We start from the raw sequence: 12,073 nt of genomic DNA, 5'->3' as shown, positions 1-12,073 counted from the left end.
CAATCTGGAACAGTTTTGTTTGGATTGAAAATGAAACCCCACCCTCATTATAAAGCGCTCTACCATGCACTCATTTACCATTTATCTAAGTACACTGAGGCTATTTTAGACATTTATTATTGCAGTATCTTCATCAAAACATGATGTTCTGACTAGGTTTGACCCAACACAGCCAGGATCTATGAAGTTCAGTTTAGAGTTTAATAAACATGCCAGACTGTTTCCAAGTGCACCCACACACCTTTCTCCAGAAATCAAGCAACACGGTTTAGAGAAAAGCAGGAACGATTCCTTAGGAGAGTGAGCAGAATATATTTTCACTGAATCTGGGGATGAAAAACCTGAAAAGGGCGAGCCTCTTTCTTGTTCGCTCTTTTAGTAAGAATAAGAGCAATTGTTTAATATAACCTAATGTTAATATATTAAGAATTACATAGTAAGAGTAATTATTGATATCGTAATAATTATTTCTATTACAGTAAGTCTGTCTCAAGGGCTTACTGTATGCTAAGGGCTCACTTGTAGGAGATCGTTAATTCTCACAATCTTCAGGAGTCGTGGTTTTATCCTCAGCACAAGGCCGCCAAGGCACAGGGAGGTTAAGGAGTTTTCCCAAGGTCACACAGCTGTCCTGTGCTTGTGCCAGGATTTGAGTCTAGGGAGTCAGAGTCACAGCCTCATTCTTAACCACCAAGCTAGTCACTGATCCTGTTTATAAAACAAGCTTCTCTCCTTGACCAGTCTTGGAAAAATCTCCTTTTCTCTCACTTCAACTGAGGATTGGCCACTTAACTCTTCGCTTGAGAATAGCTAGAAGCCCAGAGCTCACGGCTGTCTGCTCTAACAGCTTTCCCAGGGGGCAGCCAGGCCAGGCGTGGAGCTGGTGTGTGAATCCCTCGGCCTCTGTGGGTTCCCTCCTTGCTCCTCGCACTCTGAGGGACCAGGGGTTGAGTTTGAGTAAAAGGCCTCAAAAGTTCAGATTTTTCTGCCACAATGGAGTGAAGAGTTCCCTAACCCAGCAAGAGGTAAAAATTTCATTACAATTCTTGACAGAATTCTGTTTTCAACTCAAACCTGCTAGGATGAATGAAAATGCACCATCCCTGGGTAGAAATTTTAGCTCATGTTAAACCCCATTATTCCAAATGCCACTAATTCAAAGTCTCCTGGGTAAAGGGAGATTTCCAGGTCTCAGTTAATGACCTGCTAATTTCAAGTCATATTCCATTGAACAAAATCCAGTAAAACAAAAAGGCCAGTTCCTTTGTGTCAGTTGTAAAGGGAACATTCTTCATGGATTCCACTCTTCTAAATTTTGACAGCGCCATTTAAGTTTATGTATTGACAGATTAACAGTGACCTGAGGCGAAGGGTCTGTTTCCCAGCCCAGACCACAGCTTCCCAAACCTCTTATTCAAATGATGCTGGAAGCAGAGGAGGCTGCTCACGGTTGGCCTGGGCCGCCCTGACGGTCAGCGACCACGGGCCACGGCGGTTCAGGCGCTCTACGACACCCGGTCTTGGGGCCTGGGCTGGGAGCTCGCCTCGCGTCTTCAGTCTGAGGAATCTGAGGTTCTGTTCTCCATCTATGAGGTCAGGAGTCAGGGCAGCTGGGAAGTATTAATGGAACCCGCTGCACTGGGAGGGGCAAGAACCCTGGGGTCTTCTCTTCAAATCATCTCACAGCAGGCAGGTCAAAGTGAAAAGCATCATATCAAAGAATATAGCCTTTGCGATGTCACTTCCTGATTTCTTTGAAAGACGCCCATGCTGAGAGCAGAAAAGGTGGGGTAAATAATAACAAATTCACTATCAAATTAATTGCCTTTCTGCATTTTTCTGGTAGAAAAGTGTTTTCTCAGGTGCAGATTTCCATTAAGACTATTAAAACTGAGTTAGGAGGGGGGCAGGTGAAAATCTCTCATTTTCCCTTAACATGTCAGGCCTGTGCCTGGGGCAGCCCCCACCCCGGGCTCTGACCTCCACCTGCCTAAGCGCAGACAGGAACCGCAGCGAGGCTCCCCTCTGATCCTCCACTTTTCTCCAGCTCCTGGCCGCAGTGAAGGCTCGGTTACTGTGGCTTTGATAGATAACCTCTTGTGGCCGCCCCCGAAGTGGGAAGCCTGAACACTGTGACAGGTGTTAGATCCTAAGAGGCAGAGGAGGAGCTGTGGGGTCCCGGGGTCCTGGGTGGGACGCTGGCCTGATGCACACACGGGGCCCGGGTGCCTGAGACCCCAGCCCCGCCCACGAAGCAGCTCTCAGAGAGGCAGAGGGGCTTTCTCCATAAGCCTAATCCAGCCAAATCCCACCACCGGTACATTATTTACTGCCGTATACTCCAACTCTGCTCTGAGGCTTTAGGTAGTGAAAATGGATCCCAAAACTTGTCCGCTGGGCATCAGGCCATGGAGGGCAGCCATGTGGAGCTGGCTGTGATGTGACGAGGTGAAGGAGGGAGGGGAGGGGGCTTCCAGGGATCCTTCCTGTGCCGGCCAGCCTGGCTTCGCTTTCTCCTTTTCTTTTATTGCCATGCTGCGTGGCCTGTGGATCTTAGTTCCTCAACCAAGGATCAAACTCACGCCCTCAAGTGGGAGGGACATGCAGAGGCCTAACCACCGGACCACCAGGGAAGTCCCAGCCGTGCTTCCTTTCCTGCCCCTCCTTTGGTGGAAGAGGGGGGCTTGCTCTGTGAAGCAAGGAAACGAAAAGGCTCTCCTCACCTCTTCTGTGACTCGCTCAGCTTTAGGCTGGGTCACTATCTATCGATGTTCTGCCCGTGTGGCTGTTCCAGTGCTGCCGTGTTGCATGTTGTAATTTTATTTTGGGCTTTTTTGTTTTTAATCACGATGGTTGGAGGCACAGGCTGTGACACCGCTCCAAAGCTCACCGTTCCAGGGACAAACAGGCCCCACAGAGTGTGCTGGGCATCCCAGCTTGAGGCGCGCTTGTTTTTGACCAGAACAGATCAGCAAATCGAGAAAGAAGCACGCTCGTTGTTCGGAAACTCCCTTCTAATTGGAACGCAGGGTGCTGATGGCTGAGGGCGGCACCAGGGGGACCGTGGGCCAGCGCCTTCTGGGCGCCCATGTCCTGACTCACCTGGTGGAGGCGTTGTGGCCGGGATTCTGAACGTCATCTCGAGAGTGGCCATGGAGATGAGGCGTGGCTGCTGGGAAATCCAGCAACTAACTCTTAAGTCAGAGAAGGGAGTTCTGACAGCCTGCCTTTGGTATTCATGAGAGAGAAGACCCATCTGGGAGGTAACGTGCCCGGTAAGTGCCACATGGAGCTCACATCCCCTCTCAGCAGGCTCCAGGCCGAGGTAGAAAGTGGGTCTGTCCGGGGAATAGAGCTGCTAAGTGCGGGCAATCCTGACGCCAACTCTGTAGGCTGGACAGTTCTTCCAAAAGCCACTGCTTTCTGAAAACAGTTGTAGACCTCTTCCAGGAGCTTCGGTGGCATCCCTCTCTGGGTCATCATTTCCTTGCTGACCCGGGGCGATGGGCCTGGCCAGGCAGCTATAGATGTCCTTGGATTTTTCAAGAGCCTCGTAACACTCCACAGTGTCCTCATGAGGGCTGAGCTGAGTCAAGAAGGCCCATCAAACTCATAAACATTTGGGGGAAATGTGTTTTTCCTACTCTGCAACTTTCACTTGTTCAGTCTCCCCACATCCTGATTGTTTCCAGGCGTGGAGCCTTCAGGGTGGGTGACATGTGGAAAGACCCAGGCTCTTGTCCCTTCTGGACGCACGACCTGGGCAAGTCACCTAACCTCATCCACATCTAGGGTTTGAAGACCAGACAAGATGACTCATGTGGAAGTGCTCTGACAACCCTGAATTGTTATTTAAATATATTTTTACTAACTAGGTCATTTATGTTTACGTCATTTATGAAGTGTTATTTAAATATATTTTTACTAACTAGGTCATTTAAAAAGGAAGAAACTGAGGAACTAGCTTTTTTATTTTACTAAGCGTGGCTATTATATATAAACAGCTCTAACTTCAGCTGGGCACTTACTGGCATGCAGCGGTTTTATACACCATTTCTGGGGATGTATTACACGGCGACAAATCCGTTCTAGCCTCCCTTTTTTCTTCCTGCCATACATCGAGGACCAGACGTTTTGAGATGACCCAGTGATCATGTGGGATACAGTTATTGAACTCTTTCAAGAAAGGAAGCTGGTTGGGTCAACCTTAGTTTGAGGAGCACAGAAATGGACACACTGCTCATGGTGTGTTGCTGGGAGCGGAGCTCCTGGGGGCCCAGGGTCAGAGCACTGCTGGCAGGCGCAACCAGATTCACATCATTCCCAGAACTCCTAGGTTTGCGGAAGTTAACTTTAGATTCTGAAAGACTCCATGAGCCTACTGCAATTTCCATAGACAGCCTAAATGATTCCCTTGCATGGAGGAGTGTGTACAAAACAAGGTTTGGGATTTTCTATCCTGGTTAGTAATAGGAGCCGTGCTCCAAAGGGTGACGTCACAAAGGCAGAATCACAGCTCCCCACATAAGTGATTTCTACCACCCTGCACAGTCTCAGACAGTGGAAAAAGGAGAGTGGGTGTGGGTGTCTCTGGGTGGGAAGAGCCCAGATCAGCCAAGATGGAAACAGCCACATGCCAGCCAGCTCAGGTCTCCTATGCTGAGTGCCTCCATCCAAGATCCTGGACAGTGGGGAGGAAGCACTCCTGCCCACAGCAGAGGGCATGCAAGGTCACAATTCTTAGCAGAAAGAGGTCCCACGGTTGCCAGATAATGACCCAAGGCCTCCACGGTAACCTCACAGTCACTTCCTATGGTTACAGCAACCAGACTAAAGCTAAAGCCAAGATGCCCCAGCCACTGGTCAGATGGCTCTCTTTTCTGAAGACGTCTGGTCTCTGGTCTCGCTGAAACCAGATGGCCCTTCTCGTTCCCTTGCTACCATAACATAATGAAGGTGCTGCTGACCAAACATAGATGCTGCATCTGGCGCGCAACGGACCACCACTACTTCTAGTAACGGCAGAGTCATTTCCAGCATGAATTTACAGAAGAGAAGCCCTGAGGTCACAAAGATAGGGACCTGGAACCCGAGCCTGGGGGTTGCTGACTCCTGGGGACCATGCCCCGCTCCTCCCCGCCCCCTACCTACACCAAAGCAGCCACGCCACCAGTGAGGGGTTCGCTCCTTAAGCAGCTGCTCCACCCCAGGTCCCCATTCCCACACGTTATCACCCGGCCGTGCCCCACATCCCTGCAGGTTCGTTAGGACTTAAACAATTTCTGGTAACTGCAACTGAACTTGAAAGATCGCACTGCTTCCTGTCAGAGCCTCACTCAGCTGGCCGCTGTGAGAGGAGGCCTTGTGTACAGAACTGCAGCCTGGAGAGAGGGCAGGTCCTTTCAAGCTCATCGTTTCTGACCTTTGGTCTCCCTGCTTTGGGCCCCTTTGATCTCCCAGAGATGCAAACTCCTTCAGATGCTCAGCGGGCAGGCGGCCAAGCAACACAGTTTTAAATTCCTTTGCAAACAAATAAACAGAAGATACCCTTGAAAATCCTGCTCTGCAAAATTTCAGCTCTGAAGCTTCCTTTTTTTATAGATTCCCCACCCCCCCGCCCCCCAGAGCAACTTGTTTTTCAAACGTTTGTAATATTTGGAAATACCCAGAGCAGTCTTTCCCTCTCCGTGTACCACTTGGCTGCTGGACAAATGGCAATTACTCGGAAAAATAAAAGGAAAGAGTGGGCTCCCCACTGAAGTTTACATGACATTTGCACATGGCTCAAGTGTTTCTCAAACAAAAGCAGGCGATTCGATTGCTGATTGCCCTATCTGAGGAGGAGAGGGGGTAAGGCTTCAGGAGGCTGGCCGGTTACTCCCTTGGGCAAGCAGGCAGCTGTGGGCTGACATTCTCCAGTTGACGCCCGGAGCGGGACCCTCCCGGGAGAATGACGCCTTAGGGATGCCACGAGGGAGCAGAGAGGAGGCAGCGGGAGAGGCGACTCCCACTAGCGCGCGGAAGGGCGGGGCCCAGGCCCCAGGATGGCCCTCAGCAGCCACACCAGGATCGGCGTGGGGACCAGGCTACGGGCCTCTTCTCAGCCTCAGCTTTGTCTGCAGAAAAACGGAAGGGCCACACTACCCCCGGTTCTGGCCGGGGGTGGGTACCTGGCCCCGCCAGGCTCGTGAGCAGACGCCTGAGCGCCCCCCACCGCCTCCCCGGCCCCTTACCGAGCAGACTGATACCCAGCCGGGACAGGCCCTGCCGGAGCCCCTCGCCCAGGCTCTCCGGGAGCTGCCGCCGCCACTCTTCCTGCCGGTTGTAGTGCTCCTCGTCCAGCGACAGCCGGTCCATGTTCCGGGCCAGGCTCGTGGCCAGGTTGGTGATGGACGTGAGGGTACCTGAGGACACAGAGGCACGTGGGTTTGGGGTCCTGGTCACATGGATGCTGGCCCCAGGGGAGGGGTCCCCGGAGCGCTGCGGGCGAGGGGAGTCCACAGCGGCCTTCTGGACTCGCCCATGGAGAGTGAGGGCGGCTTCCCCCTGGGCAGGGTGAGGCCGCGGCCTTCGGAAAATGAGGTGAAGGTGAACACTTGCTGAGGAAAGGTGATACACTCAGTCCTAATAGAGGATAGGATTAGACCCTCCCTCACCAGAAAAATGCCTGCAGTCTCACACAGAGCTATCATGCACTCATCTGACCGCCAGGGCTTGGCTTCAATAGTTAGTTTTGAAGTCCTCAGGGAGGCCCAGTTTTTTGAAGGTTGCAATTTGCCGGCTCTCATTTGAAAGGGTAAGGTTATGTTGCTGAATTTTAAACAGATTGTAAAGGAATGTTTCCACTTTACAAGTAAGATCTATTCTTCCCCATTACTGTAGTCATAGTAAAGGAAGACACTCAACTTTATCATTTGACAGTCAGGAAATAATTATTATGCCACAGAGAATATGTGTGATTTTGATATTCAGGGTGTGAGCTGGAAAAAAAAAAAAAAGTGAAGACAATAAAGAGAGTAAGGCATGTGAAAGCCAGGATTCTGTCTGGTTTTCCCAAGAAAGGCTATTTCTGCGTCCTTCTCAAGACAGTCATAATCCCCTCCAGCAAGTCTGCATTGGTCTCAGTGAGCAAAACTGAAAGACATTAACGGACATATCCTGAAGCTAATGAATTAATTCATCTGTTATTGGATGTCTAGGTTCAAGTAGAAATGGAAGATGTTTTTGCAGCTGCATCTTTACCAGTCATCTGGAAAGAAAAAAAAAATCCACGTACACACACACACACACACACACACACACAGACAAACCAAACAGATTTTGCTAACAGGAAAGAACAAGTGTAAAAAAAATTCAGTGAGTCACTACGCTAAAATTACCGCTGGAGTTCGATTTAGCAGGTGTTGGTTGTCTTATTTTAAAATAAAAACAACAGAACCACAAAGATTCAAGTGTCAGGAGTGAGAAATCTGCAGTGACTCACCCGTGGGTTCCTGCGGCTCAGCTCACAGGCCTCCTGGATGACCGGGGGCCCCGGGGGGAGTGGCCCTGTCACTGTCCATGGAATTTGGTTTATTGCTCTTGCTGTTCTCTTGCCAGTCCCCCCTCTATGGATCATGGGTTCTCATATTTCAAGCTCAAGTCTTGTTTGAGGTCTTCTAGAGACTTCTATAACCTGCCCACTCATAAGAGAGTTGCAGTACTGTTGACTGTAAAAGGCCTTTTACCGGGCAGGGGGAGAAGGCCTTTGCCCTGTTTCCCCTGCCTCCCGCTGAGAAGAAACGGGGACTCAGATGGACCTTGTTAGTTCCCGAGTCACTGCCAACTTGACCAAAATATGGGCAAACAAACACGGATGAAAGGGAAGCACGCTCCTTCCCGAGGTGGGGGGTGGGGGTGGCCGACTGCAGTTGGGCTCTGCGCCCGATGACGCGTCCTGGCCACAAGGTGGCGCTGTGTACGTGGCGAGCCGGGGGAAAGCTGGCCCGCTCACCTCCCCACCGGCTTCCACTGTCAAAATGTATCCTGCTCCTCACGAAAGTTATGACAACTGTATCTACATTAAAAATATATATATATATGATGAGGCAACACAGTGTAGGATTTCTGATGTTTAGCAGAAGTCCTGAACACCTTTAATATTTCTGCATTTATCACATGAAATAACAGTTGAGCCAATCCTTGTTTTCCCAGTGGGAGGTTTCAAATTCTGAAGTTTCTGAAACATTTTCACACAACTACAGGCAAGCAGTGATCTGTTTAAAACATAAGACATTATATATGGGCTTTGTTACACATCCAACGTCTCACTGCCAGCTAACAAGCCAAACAAAGCTAGAGGCAATATTAATTCACGGAGAACGTTTAACACGTTCTCTAAAAAGACAGGGAAGGAATGAAAATCAGGCCTCATTACCAGGAACCTGAAGAAGCTACCTTTGGAAATGTGCTTCACAAACGATGTAGTCCCTCTGGAAACCCCGCTCACGAAGGCTCCCGGGCCTCGGGTCAGCCCCTCGTACGGAAGCCTGAAGAAGTCAGCGATGCCGTTCCCGATGCTTCGCACCAGACTCGCCGGGCTGCCAAGGATTTCCAGGGATCCAACCACCCAGCCTGCGAGGGAGACCGGAGGGAAGGGGTGACTGAAACCTTAAATGCAGCACTTTCAACATTTGGGAAAAGTGACCCATTTTCCCTGCAATTCATTTTTCACACTAGAATTGAGAATTGTAATAAGCTCCTCTGGAGCAAAATATGGGAAATAACTCATTCACTGTGAATTCATAAATGGCAAACTTTCATACTTCATAAATCAAAGTGATCCTTTTGGCAGCCTCACAAATAGCTTTAATATGACTTCCCTGCCTCCCGTATTCCTGCTAAAAGGGACCCGTGTGCAGGGGGATGATGCTCCCGCCCCCTCCAAGCCAAGGCAGCCCCTGGGGCGGCAGGTGTCCGCAGGCTGGGGGGTTCTCCTTAAAGCTCCTTGGTGCAGCGAGGGGCCGGGACGTGGAGGAGGCCAGATGCTAAATGGGGTGCTGCAAAGGGGATGCACAGCTCTGACAGGGACGGAGGAGTTATTTTTAATCTTTCCCAATCCTACCAAGCTGAGCGCTTCCCTTTGGAGTGGAGCTGGAGCCAGAGAAATGTCTCCCCTTCCCCCCCAGCTTCAGTTGTGTAAACTCTAGTGACAGGGACATACTGATTAGCTTAGCGAGAGGGGCGTGTTCCCTGAGGGTCCCAGGCGGGGAGCTTGGGATCTGGTTTCCTATTTGAGCTGGGGCTTGCCAGGAGCCGGCCTGCTTGGCGGCCTGACTGCCGAGCGCTCGGCCCCGTGGGAACGTGGCTGAGTGTGGACCCCGGAGCGGCTCCCTGCCTTCGCTCCTGGGTGGGGGCTCGGGGCTCTCACTCAGAGGATGCAAGAGGCAGGCAAAGGCCGGGGGCTCAGGAGAGTACAAGTCCAAACACAGTGTCTTTGGGGAACATGCTGACCTCCCCAGCCCAGGGCTGAGAGGGCTTTAAGGGGAGGCTGCGGGGGGCAGGACCCAAGTGGGAGCTGATCCCGTGTCCCCTGCGGCAGGTCCCGGGAGGCCAGGCCTGGGACAGAGACCACCCCTACCCCCCAGTCAAGTCATCAACCCCAGAGGGTCCCCAAGCCCAGCCCTTTGGAGAGGAACATCCTTACATGTTGGGCCCCCTTCTCTCTTCTGGGACATTAGAAGACAACATCAGGGTTTAGGTGAAAAGAGGGAATTATTTCCAGAAGATGAGGATTATAAATGGAGGGGCCTCTGGGTGGCCAGGCATTCACCTCACTTACTTTGCCCAGCCACTCTGCAAGCCTTAGTACCTGCCTTCACATAAATTCAGATTTAGCTAAGGACTGAGCCTCTCCCGGGCGAAGGGACTGTGCCAGGCTCAGGGGACAGAGCCTCATGTGACGTCGTGTTGCCCTGTCGCCAGCGTCTTGAGAGCAGGCAGGACGAGGAGGGGACTGTGGCTCAATTCTCCCCATCTCCCAGCTGCGACACGTGGGAGGGCTTCAAGGCCAGGCTTACCCAATTCCAAAGCCCATCCTCCCTCTTCCTGCGAGCCCAGGCCTAACTGAGTAGGCAGGCTACCAAGGAAGGTTGTGGAATATTCTCCCTCAGAGGGCCTTCTCCAGATGTAAAGAAACAACAGATTTCCTTTAGCCTGAAAGAGTTGGGAGGTTCACTTGGAGGCAAGAGATTGGACTTGAAACAACTGCCCTTCTCTCCAAAGCTTCCATACAGATATGAAGAAAGGAGAGTTAGCTACCACCAAGCACTGTCCGATGGGCCTGGTCAGGCCAGCGCAACGGGGCACAGGGTGCATGGCAGGCAGCCAGCCCCACCTTCCAGCCCACAGCCCGGCCACAGGAAGGTGAGGCAGACAGTCCTGGGTCGGGCCACTGCGGATGGGGAGTCTAGGTATGGATCAGAGCTACTTCTAAAGGCCCCTGAGAGGGCCAGAAAAGGACCAAAGAACCCGAAGGCATTCTGCCTTTAATTATTTCTCTCCAAAAGCAAACATATCGTTTTGCTTACTGGGTTTGGAGATTTTATTGAAAAAAGGTAACTGTCTGGCTGCCCATAGAGCCAAGCCTTGGAAATAGAGAGGGAGCCCGGGAAATTAGAGAGTCCACACAGTCTCCTTCAAATAGGGTCAGTGGTCACTCATTTCTAATCACTTTATTGTACTTCCCCAGCAATGAGGTCAGGGTATTTCAGCCATTTAAGATTAAGTCCCATGGGTGAACCCTGACCCAAGTGAGACAAGTGAGGCAACCTGCCCACTCCCAGGCCAGCCCTTCCTTTCCCAAGAAGGCCAGTACATTCTCTCTGAGATGCTTCTACCCAGGGGAAACCTCCTACCCTCTTCCCATTCCCACTGCTTTCCTCCAGATAATCTTCAGACTGTCTGTAAGGCCTTTAGTGACAGAACTCCCAACAGGCCTGAAAACTTGGCTCTCTAGTGTAGAATTTGTTTCAGCATATAATGAGACTGAGACAGCAGCTTAGAGAACTTTTAGGTAGATTACCAAAAAATCCAAACAGAATGTTCCTGTGAAAGCTCATGAAAAATGAAAGAGAGGTCACTTTTAGCACAGAGGCTGCAGGACGTGGTTCCCTGGTGGTGGTCACAGCTGGAGTTTCCCTGCCAGCTCACTACTCTGACGGGTGCTCCCACACCTTCGCCCAAGGTGATGACTGGGTGGACGGGAAGCGTACTCCTTCCTAGGCTCCAGACCAGAGCTCAGTAACCTACCTGCCTGCTTCTCACGGGAAAGGCAAAAACTGCCTGAAAGAGTAAAGCTTTTCATATACCTATTAAATTTGAAATGGTAGCTGCTTGTTTTAAAATAATTTCTTAGCAGGAGGGAAATCTTTTCTTCCTTGTGGTACAGGCTATGAGAACAAGTTTCAGGGCAGGGACCTCCTCTGATCTGGCCATCCAGAGTTCTGGGTAGCTAAGGATTTTGTTCTGAAGAAAACAGAATCTTGCCAGTATGGCAACAACATGGGTGGGTTGGTCACTGCTACAATGTTGTCCTACCTGGGAATGCACTCACCAAGGACAATGTTACCACCTTCTGTCCTGCCTTAGTGTTAGAAAGTAAGACCTCCCTGCGCTTTACCAGAAGGGACTGCGAGACCAGCTCCGGTTGGTTGGTGTTGGTCGCCTGGAGTTCATAGCAACGTGAGGAGCCCGATTATCAGACTGAAACCGTGCGAGTTTTAGGCGTGAGAGTGAATTTAGGTCAGGAAGGTGAGCTCTGACGCCCATTACCATAGGGAATCCGGAGACAACCTGGTCTCCAAAATAACCTTCAGCTCATAGCACTCCCCACACCACACTGTACACACAGCCAAACACCCGCCGCGGACTCCTCCCGCTCAGGTCTGTGGAGAGGCTGACCTACAGCCTTCTCTTTGCCATCTGTCTAGACAGGCAAGGCTGCACTGGGTACGTAGAAGGCTCTTTATGCATCTGACGAGCACACAAATCCTCTGAATTTCTCACCTAGAGCTATTCATGGGCCGTAATGAAG

At 51.0% G+C, this 12,073-nt stretch overlaps 1 protein-coding gene across 9 annotated transcripts in view; it reads right to left on the bottom strand.

Moving 5' to 3' along the window:
* VPS13B (vacuolar protein sorting 13 homolog B) overlaps positions 1-12,073 on the bottom strand; it is an 848,142-nt gene that overhangs the window by 9,048 nt on the left and 827,021 nt on the right. For all 9 annotated transcript variants that reach the window (XM_044928327.2, XM_025264770.3, XM_025264769.3 and 6 more), the window contains 2 exons: positions 8,437-8,613; positions 6,234-6,404 (listed from right to left, as the gene is read on the bottom strand). In XM_044928327.2, the coding sequence (XP_044784262.2) occupies positions 6,234-6,404; positions 8,437-8,613 (348 nt within the window). The remainder of the gene's footprint in view (positions 1-6,233; positions 6,405-8,436; positions 8,614-12,073) is intronic.

Source organism: Bubalus bubalis, chromosome 15 (genome assembly GCF_019923935.1).
Source record: "Bubalus bubalis isolate 160015118507 breed Murrah chromosome 15, NDDB_SH_1, whole genome shotgun sequence".
NCBI classification, from domain to species: domain Eukaryota; kingdom Metazoa; phylum Chordata; class Mammalia; order Artiodactyla; family Bovidae; genus Bubalus; species Bubalus bubalis.
The sequence above is the reverse complement of the archived record's forward strand: the minus strand, read 5'-3'. Positions and strand labels throughout refer to the sequence as shown.